General features: G+C 36.2%; 2 protein-coding genes and 1 pseudogene across 2 annotated transcripts; 2 read left to right on the top strand and 1 right to left on the bottom strand.

Moving 5' to 3' along the window:
- The first annotated feature begins 1,291 nt into the window (after positions 1-1,291).
- Positions 1,292-7,101, top strand: LOC113728643 (subtilisin-like protease SBT3.9; annotated as a pseudogene).
- A 7,217-nt stretch (positions 7,102-14,318) lies between these two features.
- Positions 14,319-15,904, top strand: LOC140035078 (GATA transcription factor 5-like). Its single transcript, XM_072074584.1, has 2 exons — positions 14,319-14,843; positions 15,049-15,904. Exons 1-2 carry the CDS (start codon positions 14,514-14,516, stop codon positions 15,730-15,732), a joined length of 1,014 nt encoding a protein of 337 aa, XP_071930685.1. The 5' UTR covers positions 14,319-14,513; the 3' UTR covers positions 15,733-15,904.
- Positions 15,905-19,491: 3,587 nt separating this feature from the next.
- Positions 19,492-24,125, bottom strand: LOC140035077 (protein FMP32, mitochondrial-like). The gene is made up of 7 exons (XM_072074583.1): positions 23,436-24,125; positions 22,870-23,001; positions 22,703-22,762; positions 20,330-20,406; positions 20,149-20,205; positions 19,963-20,029; positions 19,492-19,876 (listed from the first exon to the last, which is right to left on the bottom strand). The coding sequence occupies exons 1-7, from the start codon at positions 23,673-23,675 to the stop codon at positions 19,742-19,744; spliced, it is 768 nt and encodes a 255-aa protein (XP_071930684.1). The 5' UTR covers positions 23,676-24,125; the 3' UTR covers positions 19,492-19,741.
- Between the last annotated feature and the right edge of the window lie 2,137 nt (positions 24,126-26,262).

Below are 26,262 nucleotides of genomic sequence, written 5' to 3'. Positions count from 1 at the left end.
AAGACCTCTCTTATTCTTTTTTTCCAATACCATGCATCAAAGAAGTCAATCCTAGAAATGGCAATATGGCGGGTGCACGCAGGGGGGGTTTAATATGGTGAGGAAAATGCAAAGCATGTTTGGCGAGGGGACAAGGAGAGATTTTTCTCTTTGCTTTAAATAGGATAGGAGGCGGAGTTAGATATCTTATCCCATTTTCGCATCACTTTCACTTTAAACGTCTTGCATGACAACGTTTTAGCTTCTCTAATTTGCAAAAAGACCATCTTCCTCTTCTTTTCGAATAACAACACATCAAAAAAGTCAATGCTAAGGATGGTAATGGTTGCTACATATTGGTTTCTCGATGAACATCCTTCATACAATGTTTTAACTTCTCCAATTTGCACAAAAAAAACCTTCTTCTTCTTCTTTGTGAATAACAAGACATCAAAAAGTCAATTTTAGGAATGACAATAAACCGAGTGCACTTAAGAGTTCAATGAGGCAGGAGAAATGCAAAACATTGGGAGAAGGAGCACGGGGAGATTTTCTATTCCCGCTTTAAAAGGGATGAATGGTGGAACAAGATATCTTGTTCCATCCTCGCACCACTCCTGCCTTAATTTAATATTATATATATAATATAAAATACAAAATATAATATAATTATATATATGTAACATAAAATGAAGAATATGATATTTTCTTAAATAAAAAGAATATGATAAAATTGGCCCAACATGGCCCTTTACTTAGCTGCGCCCTTGAAAAGAAGGATGTTAAAAATTTTCATCAACAATGATCTTTATATGAATGCCTTTGCTTTGTTTTGATGTCTAAGAGTAGGAGTTAACAATGGAGTGTTCCTCATTTTATTCCATTCTCTTTCTCCTAGTTCTTAACCAGCTCTATTATCCTATTCCGGCTGCAATTTCAAGAAATGTAAACAACTGTTAGGGCAAATTATATTTTACCCCCTTATAGTTTAGTATTTATATACATAACCTTCTTATAATTTCAAACATTATACATAACTCCCTCATGATTTGAATTAAAGTATCAAAATGACAGAAATGATCATTTGTACTAGACCCTTTAAAAATATTGCAAATTGCCCTTGTTTAAAAATTAAAATGGCTCAAATGATCAAAATATATAAATATAATATGCATGACGCATTAATCCTGTATGGTTTTATGTTTTACTATATAACCCTCTTATGGTTTAATACTTTACCATATAACACCCTTATGAATTTCAAAATATATACATAACTCTCCTGTGATTAATAAATAATTTTCAGCTTTACATGGAGGTATTTTTTGATATTTTAGATGACTCCATTATAGATTACAAATTTCGTTATTTTAACACTTTAATCCAAATCACGAGGGGGTTATGTATAGCTTTTAAAATTATATGGGGGTTATGTACAAAAAACTAAACCACAAGGGGATAAAGTGTAATTTGCCCTATTTTTTAATAGCATTTCCTCGTAGCATCGTCGAATGTTACGTCCTTTTCTATTCTTTTCTTTCCCCTTCTCTAACTAAAGTTTCTTATTTTATTCATAGGTTTACATTGTTTACATGGGAAGGAGGCGCCATGACAAGCCTGAGCTTGTCGAAGACTCTCACCATGAGATGCTTTCGGGTATTCTTGGAAGGTTGCAACTTGATTCTCTATGTCACATGATTGCTTCAGCAATTAACTGAGCCTGTGTGCTTCTAATTTTTTAGGATATGATTCAGAAGTGCAAGTGAGGAGAAAAAGTTGCCTCGAGTCAAGTACCAATTAAAATATCAGTTTGATTTCGTTAACATGTTTTTCAAAATAGCTCTGAGACAATGTCAAAAGATCATCCAAATACAATTTGAACTTTTGGTTTATTTACGAGCAGTTAACTATCTTAGTTTCAATTTACAAAATCATTCTGGCAAAGGAAAATAACTTCCTTTTCCTTTTGATAGTAAAGCAGCTGCTAGGGGTTCAATTCTCTGCAGCTATAACCATGGATTTTCGGGATTCGCAGCAATCTTAGAACCATTTCAAGCCGCGCCTATTGCTGGTCTTTCTGCATAAGTTTTCTGTTCTACTTCTGGCCAAGCCATGGACCTTTGAGCTATTAGTGAAATGAGTCATACCACAGAAATGCAGATCACCCTGGCGTTGTTCGTGTAATTCCTCATAAGATTCTAAGGTTGAATACTACGAGGAGTTGGGAGTTGGGACCTTCTCCAAGTGCAGTCACATATGAATGATGGGATTCTTTCAAGGGCCCAATCTTGTGTTGGTTCTATAATTGGTGTCTTGGATTCTGGTGGGTTGACTATAAAGCATGTATACTTTCTTGTTAGTATTGGCTTCAATTCTTTTTACTGCAAATTGTTTGGTACTTCTTGCTGAGTGCAGGGATATTGGCCAGAATTTGAAATCTTCAAAGATGAGAAGATGCAAGAGGTTCCACCTCGTTGGAAAGGAATATGTCAAGAAGGGGCTGAATTCAACAGTTCCAATTGTAACCGATGAAGTTGCTTCGACCGTGGCCTAATAATCATATTACCATATTTGCCTTTGATTCAAAAACCATATGAACTTCTCCTGTATAAACCAGAAATTAGCGCTAGGAGAAAAAGATAGAGACTCGCAGTTGAACTGGAAAAAAATAATTTCAATCCATACCTGTTTCACAACAACTTGTTGACAAAATCGACAGAAACCTGATATCTGAGTACTAAAAGTTACATTGGTTATAATCTGTTGAGATTCTTTAATGTAATAAGAGGAGAAAGTTTTAGTCACGCTTCGCTGGCTCGTCAGTTACGATTTCCTATGAATTTTTTTACTGAAAAATGATAGTACATGAAGTGTCCGCTTTGAGAACTTAATTGCAATTTTCTTGGGTGAGAGTAGATGTTCGGATGCCTCAATTTGTTTGCTTTCTATCAGCGACATTGTAGCCCGGCAATTCAAATTGGTTAATGATTCTCTGCGTACTTGTGAATTATGACTAGGTGTAAGTTCTGGATAACGCATATCTTGACCTCGCTGGATTTCATATAAGATGATACTGATTCAAAAAATCTTTTTCATGATACCTCGCTGGATTTCCGAGGCCGGTGGATCAAAATTGCACAAAGAAAGTCTAGAGTCATTGGTTTTTTCTACATCATTCATAAAAGTTCCATGTGGCCGATGCTTAAAAGTAGCTTAGTTTCAACCTGTCCTTATCTCCAAATGCCTATAATTAAACAGGAAGATCATTGGTGCTCGCTGGTACATCAAAGGTTTCGAGGCTGAATTTGGAAGACTGAATACGGATGATGGAGTTGAATTCTTATCTCCCGGGATGCAACAGGGCATGGAACTCACACGTCATCTACAGCAAGCAACTGGGACTTGCGTGAAAGATGCAAGCTTTATGGGATTAGCAAAAGGACTGGCCAGAGGAGGCGCCCCTTCAGCTTTTTTAGCAGTATAAAGTTTGCTGGTCCGCCGAAGGTGGTAGCTCAGCTGACATTCTTGCTGCATTCGATGATGCAATATTTGATGGCGTGGATGTGCTTTCAATGTCTTTGGGCGCCTCAATATCCCCTCTTTCATCTTATGTTGACGACGCGGTGGCAATTGGTTCTTTCCATGCTGTGGCTAGCTAGAGGAATCCCTGTTGTCTGCTCCGGCGGAAATGGTGGTCCTTTTCCTGAAACAGGTTGTAAATACATCTCCATGGGTGATAACTGTTGCAGCAAGTTCGATCGATAGAGCTTTCCCTACTGTGCTCATCCTGTGGAACAACCCAACTCTCCTGGTATTTTCATTATCATCATTATTAGGGTTGAACTTGTTTACTTTTAGAATGTTCTTTCGAGAGCAGTAACGTATATTTAACCAAGTGGCTGGATCTGTAAAGAAGATTATTGCAACAACAGCTTTCCGGAAAGGTAATGTTCCCTAAGCTCAGTAGAACTAGTAATGCTTCACGCGCAAATTACATTATCTGGAAAAAAAAAAACTTTGGGGTCAAATTTAGATTGTCAATATCATGATACAATATATGTATAATTTCTTTTACTTTAGACAATTTTTTTTAGAATGCATTATTTAGGAGGGTTAAAAACAAAAAAGTCTTGTGATATAGCTAATACACAAAAAAGTCTCCAGTGATTTCAAAACATACAAAACGACGCCTCATATTTTGAACTAAATTGTAAACTAATAAAATTCGTTAAAGTTAACGAAAATTATGGTTTCGGCTGTTAAACTTACCGGATTCCGTTAAGTTTTCTGTTAAGTTTAATGAAGTCTGTTAATTTACAATTTAGTTCAAAATATGAGGTATTGTTTTATATGTTTTGAAACTACGGAGATTTTCTGTGTATTAGGTATACCACATAGGGATATTTTGTTTTTAACCCTATTAGGTATCTCAGATTTTTCAGAATTTTTTAAATTGTGAGGCTAATTTATAGCTTAAATTTTGATGCACAGATATTAACACTATTATGTTTCACCAAATTTGTTGTATGTCCATGATATTGTTACACTTATTAAACCATGAAAATCGTAATTTATTATACACAATAAAACTTTGTTAAGTAGGCCAAGAAAGCGTTGATCTAGTGATCAAGGTTGAGATATCAGAAATTAAAAGTTTTGAGTTCTAATCCCTTACCCCTCTCTGCTTCTTAAATCTAAAGAATGTTGTTGAGTAGGACAAATAGATACACAAGCGAAACATGAAGCAGTAAAGAACTTTGATGAATAGTAGTAAAGTAATGGCTTAAACTCTAAACTTAACTTCTATAAATTGGCTTATACAATTTATGTTAAAGACTTTGATGAATAGTTGAAAAATAAAATGACAAAAATACTAAAGGCTTTGCCATTAGGATTGCTTTTTTTGAATGATAGCTAAAATATTAATATTTGTAACTTTAATTATCTTTTTATTTTACTAAGTTAAAAAGTTTTGAACAATGTAACTAAAATGGGGTTATAGTTTTTTACTTTTAATTTGGACTTGGGTAACCTAAACTGCCATGCCAAGTAAAACTTTTTTTTTTTTTTTTTTGCATTAATATTGCTTATAGCACTGCCATTTTTCATGTTATGTGAGGGACTTGGGTAACCTTAAGTAATTTTTTAGCTGGTTATGAGAATCTTAACTCTATTAATGTATGTTGGCTGTGTTGATATTCAATAGGGGCAATCTCTGTACATACGAAAGGATTCTGACAAGTTCTATCCCATTGTTTATGGAGAAGACGTAACCACTACCGATGGAGATGAAGATGCTGCGAGGTGACGATTTTTTTTTCAGCTTGAAATACTATGTGATCCCTCTAGAATCCACATATTCTAGCAGAAGTTGTGATTCTGGGGGCATTGAATGCCACTCTTGCACGGGGAAAGACTCTCCTTTGCTTTGAATCTGAATCTCAAAGATCTGCAAGCGCTGCTGCAACAAATGTAAAGGAGGTTGAGGGTGTGGGACTAATTTTTGCTCGCTTTCCAACTAAAGAAGTCGCTCTGTGCTTGGATGTTCCGTGTGTTCAAGTGGACTATGCAACAGGAGCATCTTTGCTGGCATACATTGGAACCACCAAGTAAGCTTCCATATTGAGCCACATTAAGGACCCTACTTCATACTTGCAAGCGAGAGTATCGTTTCTTCACAACTTATTTCCAAAAATGTTAACAGTTCAGATTTCGGAGGTGGCTCCATGCCAGTCAATTATTCTTCTTATATTCCATGAGTTGGATAAATTTCATAGTTTCTTCAATAAATGGTGCGTGCTAGCAGAAAACACTCTTCAGATCTGTTCTCCGTATGTTTGTTCTTTACCTGATGTGCAGTTTTGATATATTGCTTACAAGGATAGAGAATTTCTTTGCCACAGCAATCCTATTGTGAAGTTCAGTCTTCCAAAGACATCACTGGGGCAGCAACTATCCCCACCCCAGAGGTTGTTCTCTTCTCTTCTCAAGGACCAAATTCACTCTCTTCCTCAATACTAAAGGTACTGGTCCATGGCTATGCTTCTTTTGCATGGGAAATTTTGCTGCATTGTCTGCTGTAAAATTGAATATATTGGAATATTCTGCAGCCTGACATTGCTGCTCCTGGGGTCAACATATTGGCCGCTCGGTTCCCTGCTTCTTCCATATTGCCACCTGATGCCAACGGACATTAATTTGCTCCAACTAAATTCAAGATTGTATCAGGAACCTCCATCGCATGCCCACAGTTATCTGCTATCGTGGCTCTTCTAAAAGCCTATTCATCCCACCTGGAGCCCTGCTGCACTCAAGTCAGCCCTCATCACAACAGGTATAGGAAAATTTCACTACGTTTTGGCTTTAAATAAAACTACAAGCACTATCCTGATTAGCTTGTACTCCTCTTTCTCACACCTAGCTTCTCTTTGATGCAGCCTCCTTTCCTTAACAGATGAATACGATCAGATTGCAGTCGCAGAAGGTGCTCCTCACAAACAGGCCGATTCCTTCGACTATGGCGCGCGGCGGCCATGTTGACGCAAACAAAGCCATAGATCCTGGTCTGGTTTAAGACATGACCACCAAAGACAACATTCGCTTCCTATGTGCAATGGGCTATAACGACGCTGCTATCAGCTTGCCAGGCGGCCCTCATACTCCTTGCAGTAAAACCAATAACTTCCTTGAAAACTCAATCCGCCTTCGATATCCATTCCTGAGCTAAAGAATTGCAAAACAGTTTCAAGAACGGTGACAAATGTCGGTCCAACCGTATCCATTTATACTGTCAGGATTGAATCACCCCCTGGAGAAAATGTGGCAGTGGATCCCCCGGTTTTGGCTTTCACTTCTAGTAGTACAAAGAAGCTGAAATTCAAGGTAAAGGTATGCCCCAGACTTAAGAGTACAAGGGAGTTACTCCTTTGGAAATTTATATTGGGAAAAGACGGATTTCACGTTGTGAAGATACCATTGATGGTTCGACCAGTCGTTGACGAGTTGTGCACTGAAAATTGGTCATAGAATAGTAGAACTGCTTCTATATGTTTCATTTTATTTAAGCACAAATGTTTACAGTCGCATCACAAAAAGACGAAATAATGTAACATGAGATGCAAATCCTAAGAATATTCTCAATTCTCATGTAAATCTGCAATTAGAAAACTGCAGATCGTCTATTTCACATTTTGACTCCCTAGCCCAAAATAAACAGAGTGCGGCAGTCATTAAAAATTATATTTATTTTCTATACACGGACATAATTTAAATTTAAATTTAAAACTCAAATTTTACATATATATCGTATAACCAACAACAAATTTAAATTTAAAATTCAAATTTTACATATATATCGTATATCCAACAACAATAGTGTATACACTGTCAATATATATAAAATTTATTCTTAAAAATTTCCCCAGCCCCAAGTTCAGTTTATGACTGAATGAATGTACATGGTATATTTTACTCGTAAAAATTAGAACTGTACCTGTCCTAAGTCCTAATTGAGCTAAGTAGGAGATGGTCACCTTTCATTGATTGTGAATTTTAGACACTCCCAAGTTCCAAAGTCCAAAAACCAGACAGATTACAACCGTACCTGCCCTAAGTCTTCTTCTCTCATTTGCCAAACCCATAGGATTGCATAGACACTACAAAGTCCATTCCGCAACGGATCTTCTGTCCGTGTCATTCTCTGTCATACTTTTTATTATATTGTTATTTCTCCTTCATAAACATCATGTTTTAGTTTTTTTTATTTCCTTATGATTCAATAACTATTAATTTAGTAAAAAAATAAATACAACAGTTTCAAAAAAATAATATATAATAGAAAATTAAAAAATACAGCAGAAAATGCATAAAAATCTCATTTTTTTATGCATTTTGATTTTTTGAGTTTGTTAAATTTTGTGTATTACTGAATTAATAGTTATTGAATTTTAAGGAAACAAAAAAGAACTAAAACATGATGTTTATGAAAGAGAAATAGCAATATAATAAAAAGTGAGATAGAGAATGACACAGAATGTAGGACAGAAGATCCGTTGCGAATCCAAAGACTTTGAGATAAAAAAAAAAAAAAAAAAGCAGAAATACCTGCCCCGCTGGACATTTGATTGATAATTTGGTAAACGACCCCGTCATTTCCTTCAATTGATTTGGTGTTAGTGATGATGACAGGCTTAGTAGAGTCTTATCGAGAATGTATGAGAGCTCCTAATTGGTGCTTGTCATACACGAATTATTAACTTTCTTTTGCGTCTGCCATGCGAGGTTTGGACCGTTTGGTCATGAGCCATAATAATAAAACCATAAACTAAACAAGTGGACCGAACATTAGCTTCTTTTGATACAGGATTTTTCAGGAAAAAAAAAAAATTAGAACAACTGTAGCAAAATTTTTAAAAATATAATATACGCGAGCTATAAGAGAAGATAAAAAATTAATTAAAAAAAAAAGTACTTACAACACACAATCATATATACATAGATAGATATAAAATTCCTTGTCCAAACAAAAGTTCTCATAGGAAGAACAAGTTGATCGACAAACTGCTGATTGTCGAATCCTGTTTAACCTATAGGGAACGGAATCATGGGGAAGAAGTGGCCCAACTTGGGAACTGACAAAGAAGTCGGGTAGAAGATTAATTATAGGGTCTGCCAATCACTCTATTGACTGGGCATTTTAGACGAGACGACTTCCACAATTTAGGGTATTAGTAATTGCCATTGCTTTGCAAATCAATCAGGCTGGTTGACAAAGACGTCTATAAAAAAGATGAGGAAGAAAACAGGAAAGGCCAAATTATTTTTAGCGCTTTGTGAAGCTGTAGGGGCAGTGGTCACTGGTGATTCTTCGTCCGTTCCAATCTATTATTATTAGTTGGCCGGATTAAGATAAGACGAGGAGGAGAGGAAATTTGCCGCCTGGTTGTTCAACTCCTCTCTTTATTATTATAAAAAAATCTATCTACGTACGGGAAGGAACTAGGAAGTCAAAAAATGCTACTAATTCTTAGAAACCCGCTTAGTTGATGATACTGACGTCGCTAACTCTACTTGATATTGCCGTTCACCCCATATTGCACGAGTCAAATTTCAGCAACCTGTTGTTGTTCGTCAAGAAATTTCTACATCAACGGCCTTTCCAACCTAGGGGGCGTTTTTACTCGGAGGAGAAAACATTTGAAGGTGGTGTACAGTGACACACAGTTCTTATGATTTTTGTGGTAATCCAATTCAATATTGGTATTTAAAGATAAAACAAATACTACTATCAGTACTGACTACTGGAATTATTGAAGCTAAATATAATAATCTTTCTACACAAAAACAAAGGAAAAAAAAGTGAAGGAAAGAAAGAAACAACGAAACAACAGATTGCGCCTCAAACACTAAATATGACATGACTTTATATGAAACCAAGAATTTGCCGTTTCAACACATTCCTGCGGAGAAAAGAATGATAAGGTGTTCACCACACATTTGTCATTATTATTTTCATGAGTTTCACAACGTTATTTGAATCCTAAAACCAAACTGTCTTACATTTCATGGGGCACTGTCTTACTATACCGGGTTACGGGGAGTGGTGTCACTGAAAAAGAAAGGGAAAGAAAGAAAGCAGACCATCTGGCTCTTGCCTCTTGCTGCCTGATGTTAGTAGTATTTTGTTTAGATATCTAGTCGCAAAAGGGGACAAATGCACGCATGAAACGTAAAACTCCCTTCGTGGCTTCCAACTACTTCAGCTTCCACGGTCTTCAAGTTGCTCGTCCGTTTCATGGCCGGCCGCCACCCGCCGGCCAGCTCCAATGAGTAAAATATTAATGAACACCCCCGCTCGCCTCACCATCAATTCTGCCAAACACACCGTAAACAGAAACTTGCCGAAGCTAATGCAATGATATTGTGTCGTGGTAATTTAAGATGTTTACTGGAGTATTCAGGTAAAAGGCCTACGGAGTTTACCACTCTATGGCGGCGCTGTGGTTTTTCTTCCTTTAAACGGAAAGCTTTGGACCAGCGTGTCCCAATGCAGTAACCTGGTACATTAATTGCCTGGGATTCTTAACCGAAAAGATGTCAAGAAGAGTGAGAATGAGAAAACCTCTATCTATGTTACAATACTCTAGTACTAGGAATGGCACACGGTTTTATGCGTGCAATAAAAAACAAAATATTGATAAGAAAAAGATTGTCCAAGTTACTGAGATTTATTAGGAGTTAATGATTTGTCCTTGATAAATTTGTTCTAACAAATATTTGTTAAGGTCAGAACTGAAAATGTAAAAAAAATGACATAAAAGTTAACAAATTCGGGTTTTTTTTTTTTTTTTGGGGAAGGGGGGAGGGAGATGCTAGTGTATAGTTTTTTAAAAAAATTGAGAGGTAAGATGACGATACAAGATTGGAGAGTAGGAGTGTTCATATTTCGGGAAAAAAAATCGAAAAAAATATAGATCGGATTTCAGATTCAATAAAACGAAATTGAAAAAAATTGAAATACAGCGTTCAATAAAGCAGTTCGGGAGCGGATATTAAAAATATGTTATCGATTACCAGCTAAATTATCAAAAAATTTTTATAATATAATGTTATATATATGTATATCTAAATATAAGAGGAAATCATAATCCTATTACTAAATACTAATTAGCTATTTTAATTATAAGTATACTCGGAAGTCAAATTTTGATGGAACTAGGCATATTGGAGTTTAGCTTCACAATTAAATTTGGAGTTCTTATTTATTTTAATGTTGCTTAACAATTGAGATTATGAATTAAAACTTAGGATTATGAACCTTTTTTTTCGGCATATCATTTTTGTTTGAATTAAGTTGATTAAATTTTATTGAAAAACATATGGGATATTATTTTGTTACAATAATTTTTTAGAGAAAATTAAAATATTTTAACTCACTATTGACATTTTGAATTTCGGATATTACCAATTACCAATTCTCCTACTCAATTTACAAACTAAAGCCCGAACGATAATAGAAAATTTATCTTAAAAAATCAATCCTAAATTACCAAAAATTTTTTTATTGAATTCTATGAACACCCCTACTAATCCTATCATTTCAACCCAAAAAAAAAAAAAAAACCACCCGTGCTGGCCCTACTGGAGAGTCCAAGTCAAAGACTGACACGTGGATGGGCGATTATCCATGACTAACCTTGATAATGTGTTAAATAATTTGAATTTCTATCGCGAAACCAATTACAATGAATGAATAGACATCGCAGGATTTCGTCCGTGTGGGATAAGCTTTGCCAAATGTCAAAACTTTGAATTTTGTACTAACATTTTTTCCTCGCTTTCAGTTTCTGTAGGACACATTTAGCGGAATGAGCTCCAATCTAATACGACCGTGGCATTGCGGGGCTGGCTTCTTTTTTTTTTCTTTTCCTTTTTTTTGGGTCCTTAGGGCTGGCTTAATTAACGCGGTTAAGAATTCTACTTGTAAATCAAGTCAAATTACATAGCGCCTGGATTTATGCCCACCAGAAATCAAAGGACAGAGACAGATTTGGACTGTGCCCCGTGGCTTTGAGTTTGAATATCCAGCAGCGCCATATCTAACGGCAATGATGGGCTCCAAAACCGCAACTATTGAATAAGATTTGATAATATGAGAAAAATTCTATCACAGCCTGAACTCACTACTCGACAAATATAGTAGTTAGTTTTTTTATTTTAAAAAAAAAATAGAGCCAATTGAAGAAATAGCAGTGACACTACAACCAAAGCAGAAAACGCAAAAAAAAAAAAAAAAATCAATTTTATTTGGATTATATTTAATTTAGAATTAGTGGGTTTCACAATATGTTGTTTGAAGCATTTTCATCGATTGAAAAATCAGTGACTTGCAAGAAATTGGTCCAGGCCGTGATAAAATTTCTCGTTCCTGCATAGCTGAATTGACGCTTTTTTTAATTTCCTTTTTCCTTGCATTTTTAAAAAAAAAAAGAGACGATTAAGACTTCAGTTCACTCAGATATATCTGATATTATAACAGATTTATTAACGTCTCAAGGAAATTCATTATGCACTATCACCGCTTGTAGAAGTCTTCCGCGGATATCAAACTCTCCTTTTTTTTTTTTTTTTTTGTTCTTTATCACAAAAAAGAAGAGCTCATATCATCAAATCGAGAAGTTTTTAAGCAGATGATATACTACTTTTTTGGCATGCCGCCCAAAGCAATACACTACTTTGATTAGCTTTTCCTCCCAATCCATTGAATCTTCTTAACTTGCTTGAACTTGCTGAGGGAAAAAGTCCATGGATAATTCCTTATAAACCACGTAGTGGTAGGGATATTTCCAATTAACAATAGTAAGATCGAATTTGGATTTGGGGCAAAAAAGTAGCCAATGGATGAGCCTCAATCTCCAAATTCCCTACAGTTTTTCTTAGATTAAAATTTTTGATTCATTGATGGCTAGTTCACTCACCAGGTTCAAAAAGGAAATATTGGAATTGAGCAGTTGTAGATCCTTTGGGCAAAAAAAAAAAAAAAAAAAAGCTTGAATAAGAGATTGTTTGAGATATTATTTATAATAATTATTATAGTACTTTTTTCAATATGATGTATGTGAGATTACAAAATTATTAAAAAATAAAAAAATCATATTTGTGATGTAAATAAGTAGCTATTTACGAAAATGTATGTCCAAACACATCTTGTTAATAAAAATCTTAATTTCGCATTATTTTAAGAGTAAAATTTATATATACTATCAATGTATACACTATTACGATTGGATAGATGTCACATAAACAACTTTTGAATTTCAAATTCAAAATTTGTGTATGTGTCATATATTTAATGGTGACAGCGTATATACTTACTATGTATATAAAATTAATTTTTTTTAATGTAACATTCGGAGTAATATTTGCCAATTCTTAGCCAAACGGTGGAAGCCTATGATAGCCTATGGGCTTATGCAAACGTGTCATTCTCCGCAATCTTGAAAAGGACACCAGGGATGGACACGGCATCTATACGATACGAATACGACCGTCATTATTCTAGAGCGGCTGGCTTCTCATTCTGACCTTCCTGGAATTTCCAAGGAACCAAGACTACAGGATCCTTGCACTCTTATTTCCACAAACGCTTCCTTCTTCGTACAAGTAATATCAGATTGAACAGTTTCCAAAAATCGTAATAGCGCATGTTACGGGCCTAAATTAATAAACAGTATTTTGTTAACATTAAAACACACAACGTCTTAAGATTTTTTTTTTTTTTAATTTTCAATCTGATCTTTAGACAGCAATTTGTTGTAAAAATTTTAATACTGCCAATCCAAATGCTCTTTTTGAAAAGAACTAGAGCTTCCTTGTCTTTAACCCAAAAATTAACAGAACAAGAAATTTTTCAATTGTTGGAAGTTTTTTACAGGTAACTTATTGCAATTTTTTGAAGTTTTTTATGAAAAATGTACTGTAATAATTTAATATATATGAGATAAAAAATAATTAAAAGATGTATTTAAAAAATGTTTTTTTTTTTTTTGTGAAAATTGACTTTCCAAACAGCGCCTGATAAGAAGGACGACAAAAAAAAAAAAAAAAGAAAAAGGAAAAAGAGATCCTCGTAGAAGAAAGCATGCTGATTAGTAGTATGTCGTAATTATTGACGGGCCAGCCAGCGGCGTCCAACCAATACCATGCATATGGCTGCTGTATCCCGGTCTGAAGATTAGAATGGTCAAAACGTAACAGCCATCCCAGGACCGGTTAAGAGAATGGTCATAATGAGTTAAATAGCACGCGTAAAATCCTCCCCTTCTATCCTGCAGTTGATTTTGGATTTTACTCCCTCCACAACCACAAGAAAAAGAAATGGTAACAAATATTTGAAACAATAATTTAAAAGGTTGTCACGTTCATTAGTTTATAAGGTTTCTAGATTTTCTTTTTCGGCTAAATATTTGGGCTGTTGCTGAATGATGCATTCAATTGATTCGGATTTTTTTTAAACGGATACTTAATAAGTACAGATAAGTATATTTAATCTCTCGTTTAAATACATCTTCACATTTAATTTCTCATACGGTATTAAACACTTTGCCGATGTAACGCCAAAAAAAAAAACACTTTTCCAATGTAATTGTTAATTTTTTCAAAAAAAAAAAAACTTAACTCCTTGGTCTTTTTTCATTGAGTGCCCGTTGGGCAACTGTTGGAGTCTTGGAGAAAGTCATTATTGAGTTTTCAAAAGATAAATAAATAAATAATTAAAAAAATACGAGCAGACAATTATAGAAAGTAAAGAAATACCATTAACCCACCCATCAGTTTCGCCCACGAACCAGCGCTCATTTCAGTGCTTTCCTTCCCACAATTTCTTTCCAACTTTTTTCCTGCTTCACCCCCTTTTATCTTCTTTTCTCTGCAACCTCCTCCTGTCTTCCGTTTCTTTTACTTATCATCTATAAATTTATAACGCCATATTTTTAAACGTTTTAAAAGAAGAACAACTTAAAAAGGGTATTGAAATTATGGATTGCATGGAAGCAAAAGCTTTGAAATCCAGTCTGCTTTCGGATATAGGCGGGATGAAATCAAGCCAACAACAAGGTTTTGTTGATGATATATGGTGTGTGACTGGACTCAACAACGTTTCCTGTGATGATTTTTCGGTTGATGATCTTCTTGACTTCTCTGATAAAGATTTTAAGGATGGCCCTCTTAAGGAAGATGAAGATTTTAAGGACACCCTTTCCCTCTCTTCTTCGCAACATCATCATCATCACCGCAACTCCAATTTTTCATCTTTTTCCGAAACTGACGACTTTGGCTCATTACTGGCCGCCGAGCTTGCTGTTCCGGTAAGCAAAACATACGTTACCGCAATAAAAGTTTGTTTTCCTCTGCAACAAGAGCTAGCTGCAAGCTCTTGTTGTAGACCACGTACCCAATCGGACATATACTATGTTATACGGAATTGATGTAATTGTTTGAAACTTAAAAAAAAAAAAAATTTTTTTTGTTGCAATTCGTGTACGTTTTATCTGAAGAAAGACAATTTTACAGGCAGAAGAAATGGAGAATCTGGAGTGGTTATCTCAATTTGTCGATGATTCCCGTTCAGAAGTATCTCTGTTATGTCCCGCCGGAAGTTTCAAGGACAACAAGGGAAGATTGACGGAAAAATGGTCTGAACCGGCGGTTCATATGATTAGAGTGCCATGTTTTCCTTTGCACGTTCCGGTTAAACCGAGAAGCAAACGGTCGAGGCCAAATGGCAGAGTTTGGTCAGGGTCGCCTTCTTTGACTACAACCGAGTCGTCTTCGACGTCGTCGTCATCATACGGGTCGTCCGCGTTGTCTCCTTTTATTTTATCGAACCCGGTTCAGGACAGTGAAATGCTCTCCAGCGTTGAAAAACCCCCGGCTAAGAAGCATAAGAAGAAACCGGCTACCGACACCGGTTCGGGATCGATTGGTTCGCAGACGTCACGTCGGTGCAGTCATTGCCAGGTTAATAAGACGCCACAATGGCGAACCGGTCCTTTGGGTCCCAAAACGTTATGCAACGCATGCGGGGTGCGGTATAAGTCCGGTCGGCTTTTTCCTGAGTACAGACCGGCTTGTAGTCCGACGTTCTCTCAAGAGGTTCACTCGAATAGCCACCGAAAAGTTTTGGAAATGCGGCGGAAGAAGGAGGCGACCGGCCATGTAGAGGCCGGCTTGACCCCAATGGTTTCGAGTTTTTGAGGTTTTGGTTTGGGTTGATAATATTTGGTAGTGAACCGGCCAGGGTCATAGGGGTTCGGTTAGGTATAAGCTTGGCTGCGATTATAAATGTACAATTTTGTTCGGTGGACTGATTGTAGACTGATTGGCAGGCGTTAGATTTGAAGGGTAACTGAGGAAGGTTGTTTTTTTAGGCCATTATTTCCATACGAGTATATTGTTTTCCTTGTAATATAGTAGGTGATATTTATTTTGCAGTTTGATTTTTACTCCAAATAGTGATGTACTAATGGGATCTTAATTAATTTAGAAGTTACTCTACTTTTTTTTTTTGGTCTGCTCATTCATGTTATTGATATTTTCAAATCGAAGGAAAGCAGAAATTTGAACCATTCAAAACAAAAACAGAACAGTTGAGCGGTTCCTGGTGGCCGTTGAAAAGGTAAAAAGAGTATTGTCCAACTGTTGATGTTACTCTTTCTTACATTTTCCTACAGAAAACCTAACTCCCAACCGTCCAAAAGTCGGTAACTTTTGGAGGCTGCTGGGGACTTATTACCCAAGACCCAACTGTTGATGTTACTCTCCTGTTAGAATATCGTGTTGAGCGCCTAACTTTGCTTTCAATCCTTTTGTCCTCGATGAAATTTTATATTTATATTTAACCATATATTAACTGTGGATGAAGATTTTAGTCAACAATCGGCACGTTTTCCGAAATGGGATTTTTGAACTTTTATCAATTCCTCACAAAACATATACTCCCTTCATCCCACTTTGATAATCGTGTTTTTTTTTCTATACAGTTTAAAAAAAATAGTTAATTTTGTTGAAAAAGTAAATTTAAATCGTTATTTTTCTAAAATATTCTCACATTAAATATGGCACAACTTTATAGGAACTTGAATTGATGGAAAAAAAAATCAACTCTCGTTAAATAGGGTAAGTTTATAGTAATAATTACTTACATTGAATAAGGATATTTTAGAAAAATTAAAATATAATTACATTCTTCAATTGAAAAATGAACTATAATTTGAGACAGATGAAAAAGGAATATAGGACTATCAAAGTGGGACGGAGGGAGTAATTATCATCTGTACCAGAAAAACAACAAGCGGGCTGGGGACTGAGAGACTATACCGGAAATTCCTTTAATTTCTTTTTCTGTTTTTTGTTTTTTGAGTTTATAATTAGTGAACTAACAAATTTTTTTTTTTTCACTTTCTCTTTGTTTGTATTTCTATTGTTTATTTTCATCAATCCCATAACAAAGCGTCCTGTCACATGAAGATCATAAATTCGAGCTGAAAGGGACAATTGTTTTATGAATAAGCTTAAAAATTGGTTGTGACTTAGCAGGACCTCTGAAGTTTATTAAACACGTCAGGTTTACATTTACTGTGTTAATCTTTCCTGATTACGCATTCTACGTTTTCTTTGAGCGTTCCTAATGTTACACCCAATCAATCAATTTAAATAGGTATGCCATTTATTTCTTCTTGGTGCTTTGGGGAGCAAAGGGGAGGGTCCCATGAGGCCTGCATCAACGTCATAATGTGGGTTGGGTGCCCACTAAATAATGGTAGTAGTACCAGCAAAGATTGAAGTTGTGTGGTGGTGCCAACTGCCAACTGCCAACTGCTGGTGGGTGTTTCATATATCTGCCCATCTGGGCCGTGACCACTACCAACATAGTGGCATTAGTATAGTAGTATATACTGGTAGTGAGAAGAAGTGAGTATGAGTCGGTGGATTATCTCAAGTGCAGTCTGCAAGTGTATTGTGCAACCCAATAATTTAAAGAGTTAGGAAGGGATTGGACATGAGAGCGAAGGTTTTTCCAGTTCCCGACACTTTTTTAACTTCATCATCAATGGCTCGGTGCAACTGTAATTCTTAGTGGCTGCTGGTGGACTACTGGACCCCAAAAGTATCTTGTGCATGCCATGTGGGAGTCGTCGGCAATAATTAGGGACGTGCAGAACAGCAACGAAATTACGTTATCACGGAGAGCCAGCCGTTTGGTCAAATAATCAAGGGAAAATTTCAGATACCTCCTCCGAGGTTTCTAATGGTCTCACTCCCCTCCCTTGAGGTTTCCAAAATATTGGAGGCCTCCCCTGGCAGAATTTTGGATCCCATTTCTTACATCATTGTGGGCGAAAAAACTTAGATACCTGCAAAGTTAGCAGATATTTTGTAATTATCTGGACAAATTTAGTTAAGTTAGTTATAAATACGATTAATATAATTAACGATTATTTAGATTTCTTTAATGAATATCTAAAATGCCATGAACAAAATGATGTCAAATTTAGGTGCCAGTTGGTAATTGATATATGGCCTAAAAAGCTTCAAGTACAACGAATCACTTCAATTAGTCTCTTTAAACCATTGTTGATATATTGGTAACAACAGCTTGATACATGGCATAGAAAGCTCAAGATTCTCACCTTTGCTGCTGCATTTTGCTCTTATAAATGGTCTCGTGAGCTGTTCATTGCATGTAGACGTTACAAATAATGACCAGAAAGAGGAGTTGCTTTCTAGGGGTGAAACTGAAGTTCAAACCTTCCTTCAACCATTAGTTTGTGGTGTCAAGTTGTTTTCTCTCTCCAGCTCCCCATTTTTAATTGTTTGCATTTTTGAATTGAGTTGGATTTGAGACTGTCTATTTAGTTTTAGGAAAAGTTTCTGATTATTTTGAAAACTGTAGGGGAGGCGTGTGAGTCTGTCACAAAACTTCAGGGGAGATTTCTGAAATTATCCCAATAATCAAATCGTGCGTTTGGTTTTAGGACGAAGTATTGGGTCAATCAAAGCAATGGCTTGGACCGCGGGACTTTCAATTCATGCCTCCCACTTCACAAATTTAAGGACGATGCCTGATGCATTTTCCGCTTTTGCTCCATCATATTTATCAATAGGATGGTAGTTCAATAATTGAGAGATTTTTGTCATTTAAACATATCATTCCCCACAATTGCCTTTCAGATCCCGGAAAATCTACCCAGAATCGTGTTAAGTTTGACTTTGAGCTTATCGAATAAAGCTAAACTCCCACTCTTTCTTTCTTTTTTTTTTTTTAATAAAAATATTTTGTTGCTCAAAATGATGAAAATTGTCCAGCACGAGAGTTCCAAAGAGATTTAACAAAGTAAAATTTTTTGGTATAATATGCTAATCCCTGTGCAACTTTATACATGTGACACTCTTTAACCCTTAGTTTGAGATTAAATTAGTGCCATTACTAGTACACACGCAGTCAATCACCGTACCGTGCTATCAACAATCCTGATTACTCGAGAGAAATAATCTGAGTTGTCCATAAAATTTATAAATAAACAACTCACGTCAAGGCGATCTCATTCGACAAGTCTGGGCTATCAACTACAGATCTGAGATCCCATGTTCTCAATTCAGCTCCGTCTCGTCATCTTGCATCGTACCCACAGTTACTGAAGGTGGGAGGTTACTGATACAATCATACAATAGCTGGCTAGTCAGAGAGCGATTTTATTTTTTCAGAAAATGAAACACTTCCATCCTCGGCTACCATAGAATGACGACATTCGAGTTTCAAATGACGATATTAGAACTAGAAGTGCCAACCTCCAGTTGAGAAATTCATGGTCAGAGTAGTTGATCCGTCTTCTAAATTTGAACGTTTCTCCGGGCAGGTATGTTAACTAAAGTTTGTCAAACATCCAAAAACAGACACCAGTCAAGCAACGGTACAATTGTTTTCAGGCAGAAGAATCTAGGAGCAGTGTCACGTGTGGAAGTTGAGGAATCGCTAAGATTAAATGTACTGAGGTCAACGACCTAAAGAATTACATGCATAATTGTTTCACAAGACCTATAGTCGATCCACTCACGCCTTGCATTTCAAAATTTGAAGGCGTGCAAATAGACCATCGCTAAAAGAATGTAGCACAAAGTTACACATCCAAGAAATGACCTTTAGCATTAGCCTACATTTTCAATTTCTTTGCACGAGCTGGCCTGGTTCCTTTGAATTCCATTCTTACTTCTTGTCAGCAGCGGTAATGATTCGAATTACAGCTAACCCAACAGCAGTGATGGATGCCAGGGTACCTATACAATATCTCATAACATCGTACTTTGCTGCTTCAAGTTGGGCCCTCAAAGCATGAATCTCCTGTAGTTGAGATACTTGCATATAAGAACCAATTGTGTATTAGAGAGCACATATTTCATTTCCCCGACACAACTGTAAAAACTCACCCGGTCAAGCTTGTTAGTAAGATTGGTTGTTTCCGAACTCTGCTTGGCAAGCTCATCACGTAAACGCCTGTACTCAACCAAGTGAGATAAGCATTTAAAATATAAATCAGTATTGCAGCGATTGATGGGACAGCCAAAGATCCAAAGAGAATGATATCCATAGCAAAACATATTATTATTCCTTACCCTCTCTCGAGATTTAAATCCAGACGCTGGCCTGCAGTGACCTTATCAATCTCATACCTGTGTCACAAAAAGGAATAGATTTAACTGACACTTTGTACTCGTGAAATTAAAACAGCATTCCACTAAAACCAAGAGTAGCTCAGGTTCTATCTCTCTCTCTCTACTTCCTTTGTCAACACACCTCAGTTCACTGCGCATCTTTTCAATATCGTTATGTAGCTTTTCAGTCTCACGTTGCAGCAAAGAAAAATGATTGTCCTGCACAATATATGGTTAAGAAATATCAGAAAGAATCAAACACAAGAAACTTACAACAAACACCAGTGCTCTTCCTTCACCAAAGCAGAAAAGTAACTTTTATCCGGCAAAGAGCCAAACTTAATCAAGGCTACTCAAAGATGATGGATCAGGGAATATCAAAAGAAGCACTCTATATAACTGAATCAAAACAAGACTTCAATATTAATATTTTTGTTTCCAACTGTGGACTGAAAGCTTGAAAACACTCCTAGCATCAAGTTCTAAATCGCCCAGACAGAAAATAAAAGAAGAAATCTTTCACATCAGAGATTGGGAAGCGGACTTATATTGCAGTGATCATACTTCACACATAATCATTATCCAACATTTTCCACCAAAAAGCTTCTGGGCTTTATCATTCTGTTCTCTTCATCACCTGAATTAAGGATCCTTACTTCTCCAACTTCCTCTTAACGCTCTATCATCCCAACAAAAGGGAAAATTGTCCCAATTTCAGTTTTCTTTCTTGGTAGGAGACTGGAGCGGTTGTTTATTGTTTCCAAAAGCATGGAAAGGCCATTGTCATAAAGTTCTATATTCCCAAAGCAATCAAACCCGAGGAGTTGGGGCCAGTGGTAAGCGGCTGGTAATGCGAGCAGGACGACCAAGGTTCGACCCTCGCTGCGCTCCTGCGATAACTCCAGGGCCAGGCCTTCACCCTCGAGTAAGAGTCAAACTCTGCGGGCGCTCCCCGAGCCGAATCCGGATTAGTCCGAAAGGGATACCGGGTGGTTAGACCCAAAAGCAATCAATATGCATACAAATATCATTACTGCTTTACAGTATATAAAAATCTACCTGATTCAGTTACCAGACTATCCGCCAATAAAAGTAAAACCATCCAGAAACCAGAGGGAAAAAAAAGTAAGTCGGAAAAGCCAAAACACAAAGACCATGATGATCGGTGCTTGAGCACCTTTCTTTCCCTCCAAAGTTTTATGAAACAAACTCTTACATCTCATGCAGCAATTCAATTTCCTAGCAATCAACAGAACCGCAGAATTAGGTGAAAATGTCAAGCCAAATAAAATCTAAAGGACTCAGAAAAGCAGTCAATGTCCAACCCAACAACAATAGTCAATTGCTGGAGTAGAGAAGGAACTTTCCCTTTTCACAAGAAAACCAACTCTCTTATGCCATCATTTGACATTTATGTAAGCAACTAAAAGATATTTCATGATATTGAGTGAAACTTAGGAGATTGGAGATACTCATGCTTATGCTGATTATGGCCTTTTCCAACAGGAGATTTGTTGCACCAAATAGAGAAGATAAATTGAAATATTCTTTTCTACTGCAAAATGCCACTTGAGATGGTTGGGTCTAAGGACCATTGACAAGCCTGACCAAAATAATTCTACATTAAGGAAGTAAGCTTGAATATTGCTCCTAACTCTACACTGTCCAATACTATTTTCTTTCTAGGCAACTCATGTTGTGGAAAGGTTTCAAAAAGCATTGCACCAGAAACCCCCATTTCTCAAGGGGGATACATAAGAGTATAATATGCAAATTTGATAGGTCATAGAGCACAACCTGGTAAGCAAGTAACTTGATCCTAAAAGCAGAATGTTGAACGATTTCTATAACAAATTGCTGCAAAAGTTCTTTAGGTGTAACTTTCCAATAATAATGCATGTTATCCGGCATTTGTGACTTTATGAAGTAGACAGGCTATAGCTTAAAACTTATCCGATGAAAAATCTTCTGATTCTAACAGTTTTAGTACAAACATGAGAAAAATCTATTAAGTATTCAAACTATTCCAAGATTTGGAAAGGCCTTTTCATGAACTTCTAGTAATTGCCAGATCCAAGCAAACACTTTTCAACTTAAAATATCATTTCTCTTAGTTCTGCATCACCCTAGTAGAACAATTAGCCGTTAAACTATAACAGAATATATGCTTTCTCATCATTCTTATTGAGCACTTGCGAACTTTCAGATGCATAGCCTTCAAAAGGAACACACTACTACAAACATGATTCAGAAGCTTCAATATAGTTTTGTTGCTAAAAGACCTTAAATTACCAATGGCACATTAAACTACCATATATAATAATCATTTTGATACCAATTAGATACCATATGTTAAGAGTTACTCCCCATTAACACCAAAAATCTACGTGAAAATTAGAGGGAAAACAGAAAAATGATAGCTAATTAATGAGCAAAGCATGAGATGATGTTCTTATGTATGCATAAGAAACATCCAAATGCAGATATTAAACACAAACTACTAACATGTGCATACCTGGGAACTCTGTACTTCAGCTTTAAAGTTGGACAGATTAGCTTCATGTAACATCTCTGCCTACAAAGTCATGAGAACAGTGAATACAACCTACATACTCAATGTATTATGATTATATTAGCAACAAAAGGCATGGACCAGAATACCAAATGCATAAAAACTCTTACCTTCTGCATTTCAGCTTTTGAGAGAAACGAATGACCTACATTTTCCAGGCTATCATTCAGAACCTCAGTAATAGCAGAGGTGATTGCTTCGGCTTGCTTCGGAGGTACACCTTGTGCTTCCAAACTCCTAACCTATAAAAGTAACAATATGCCCTAAAAGAACTTCTCTTAAACGTTCAAGGTCTTTTTGAATCATCTAACAAAATAACAAGTTTAACCTAATTTTTACAAATAGGATCAATACAAACTCTGAAACAACGAACACAGAAATTCATTTCAATGTTGTCTTAAAGTGTATTAATTGTTGAAAAAAAAACGCAGCATATCAAAATGAAGAGTAAAAGAGAGGACACTCTTTTGATGCTCAAACTTTAAACAACTGGAGAAGAAAATCACGAGTCTACCCTAATTTCTCTGAATAGGATTATAATTGATCGCAAAAAAAATTCAATCCTACGATCAAAGAAAAATAAGTGTGGATATTCAAAATTTCACGGATACAATATATTAAAATGCCAAAAAAAGGCTAAAAAACGCACAAATTGAAGAACAGAAAAAGAAATTACCAGCTTTAACGTATCAACGAGAAAGGCACGGTTTCCATTAGGTTTGGCAAGCTGAGAGATATGCCTGATATCAAAACGGTTAGCGGAGGAATCTGAGGAGGACAACGAACCGTAGAAATTGACGGGAGAGCAGTTAGACTGAAGCTTATTTACAGAAGCAGAATTAGGCGCTGTAAACGTATTGCGGCCTCGCAATTTGGATAATCCGCAATGAGTTAAGCGCTTGCAAGCCGCCGCCATTGATTTCTCTCCCCAGAAAGCTATCCTTTCTCGAAACTATCTGAATCCGTGGTCAAACGAGTAAGAACGCATATGTGGAGAAGGGAAAAATATTTGTCCGCGAGACAGCGTGAGAGAGTGAGGGAAAAACGAGAGGTGACTTTGAAAATTTGCTCAACTTGCCTGGGAGGGGAGGAAGGCGAAATTTGCTCAACTTTGTAAAAATGACAATCAAATGAGAGAGGGAAATTGAGGATGAGAGGCGGCGAATGGGAGGGGAGGGGATTGTTTGAGAGGAGGGGAGTTGATTGATCAGTTATAGTGGCTGCAGAGGCCAATAAAAATGAACGGAAGCTCTTTTATTAGGAGTAGCAAGTAGCAACTAGCATGAGACTGCTTGCTCAGGCGGCGTTGCTTGCTTGTTTTGCGCTGTCGTCCGCCGGCTACCAGTTAGGACTGGGAGCATATACGAATCTAATTAAACAGTAGGTTTGTTCGATTATTTAAACAAAATTTGAAATTTTATTTAAGTTTAATGACTTATTTATTTGGTAAACGATTTTTTTATCGCCCTCAAATATAAAATACTGTCCAAATTTAACTTAATTAATTAACGAATCAAATTGAATCAAATTTTTATTAAATCCAACTCTCAATTCGAGTAACGAATTAGTTGATTCATTTTATAATCTTAGTCGGGACGGAAAATAGACATGGGTCAAAAATGAATAAAGCGATGTTCACGTATGTAATTGGATTTTATCCGGTTCTATAATTCTATTAACACTTTTTTTTTTCCCTCTTATTGGGTCATTGCCCAGTTGGGGTTGCTGTAAACACGATTGGACCGTCCAATTGTGTCCTCCTATTTAGTATTTCGATTTCCTTTATTTATAATTCAAAGGGGGCTATGTAAGACAGAAAATTAGAGGGGCAGGACACAAGAGTTGTTTTAATATATACGGTGCCTAATCTAGGGGAGGGAAAGGGAAGCGATGTGTGTAGAAACTATGTCGAAAATAGCTAATAAAGGCCATTACATATTGTAACTTTTTGTGAGATTCTTGACCTCCCAGCCCATCAAGTAGAGGTGGCAATTTTTGTTACGATCCGAAAATACGACACGAATCTAACACAAAATTAATGGGTTTGGGTTGAGGTTTTGGGGGTTCGAGTCAGAATCGGGTCGAACCCGATGAACTTGAAAAAAAAAAAAAAAAACAGGTCGATTTCGGGTCAACCCGTGGTGACCTAATATGACCCGATATAACCCGTTTACGAATTAAAAATAATTTAATAGACATAAAAATTATTTTATCTAACTAAACTAAATCATTCTTTTTTTTTCAAAGGCATTAAATCATTCATTACTTAATCCTAAATGAATTTATTTAACTTGTGTGAAGTTGAAATTATTATATTTAGAAAAATAATATATTATATTATTTTTTACTTTTATACTATTTTAATTTATTTTATATTTAGTTTGGAATAAAACACTTTTACAGTGTTTAATTTATTTTATATTTGATTTGAAATTATTTATTTAAATTTTTATTACTCGATAATGTAATTAATTTTGTCAGAAATTGATTTTATTAGAAATTACAGTGATAAATTAATAAATTAAAATTCATTGTCGGGTCATTTCGGGTCGACCTGCCAACCCGCCAATCCAAAATTTTCGAGTTCGTGTCAGGTATCCTAATCTGTTTTGGATTGACGAGTCAAGTTCGAATCAGCGAATTTTCTATTATACTTTGACATCAACCCGCCCCGTCAACCCGAATCCGACCTGATTGCCACCCCTACCACCCAGCCTTAGAAGATTTGGGAGTGACCACTCGGCCTGCAGAAGTAGTAGTAGAAAATTGGCCGACCAAACTGCCATGAGCCAGTCTTCCCAGTTGTGGGAATGATTCAGCAAAATAGAGTTACCAAATTAGACACATTTACAAATGAATTAAACCATATAATAAGCATCTTCGGGGACAGAAGAGGAAACCCGGGATCTTAATTACTATTGCCCTAGTAAACTCACGATCACATCACACGGAGTCAAATAAGTCCCAAACTAATTTTACCATAACACCGCTCAAAAGGCATCTTAGGGGGCAAACACACAGTAGTGGAATGCGGTAAAAACCAGCTGACAGCAAATTGTCTGGATTTTCCACTTTTTTTTTTTTTTTTATGAGCGAAATGCACTCCAAATCCTAACAATAGTAAAACAAACAACCTCTCGTTAAGTTCGAAACTCGCAGAAATGAAAAGGACAAGAAATCTAGTAATCTCACAAGGGTCCGAATCAATTCAAATAGGATTAGTTGTAAACATTAAAATAGTTGCGGACCTGTGGTTTATAAATTAAAAATCTTAACAAAATATATAGCCGTATCCTAAATTTTTTTTTTTAAAAAAAGTGAACCTTTCAATAACTCAATAAGTACATTATTTGCCCTTCATTTTTTTTTAATAGCTTCGAGACCAATTAAAGTAGGACATCTGTTACGAATGATGGTTATAAAGATCATCTAGCATGACCATTGTTGGAGAGGTGGTCCATCAAAAAATTCCAATCTAAAGAAGGAAGTGTTACAAAAGGCTG

The sequence above is a fragment of the Coffea arabica genome, chromosome 2c (assembly GCF_036785885.1).
Source record: "Coffea arabica cultivar ET-39 chromosome 2c, Coffea Arabica ET-39 HiFi, whole genome shotgun sequence".
Taxonomy (NCBI): Eukaryota; Viridiplantae; Streptophyta; class Magnoliopsida; order Gentianales; family Rubiaceae; genus Coffea; species Coffea arabica.
Note: the sequence above shows the minus strand (reverse complement) of the source record. Positions and strands in the feature narration are given on the sequence as shown.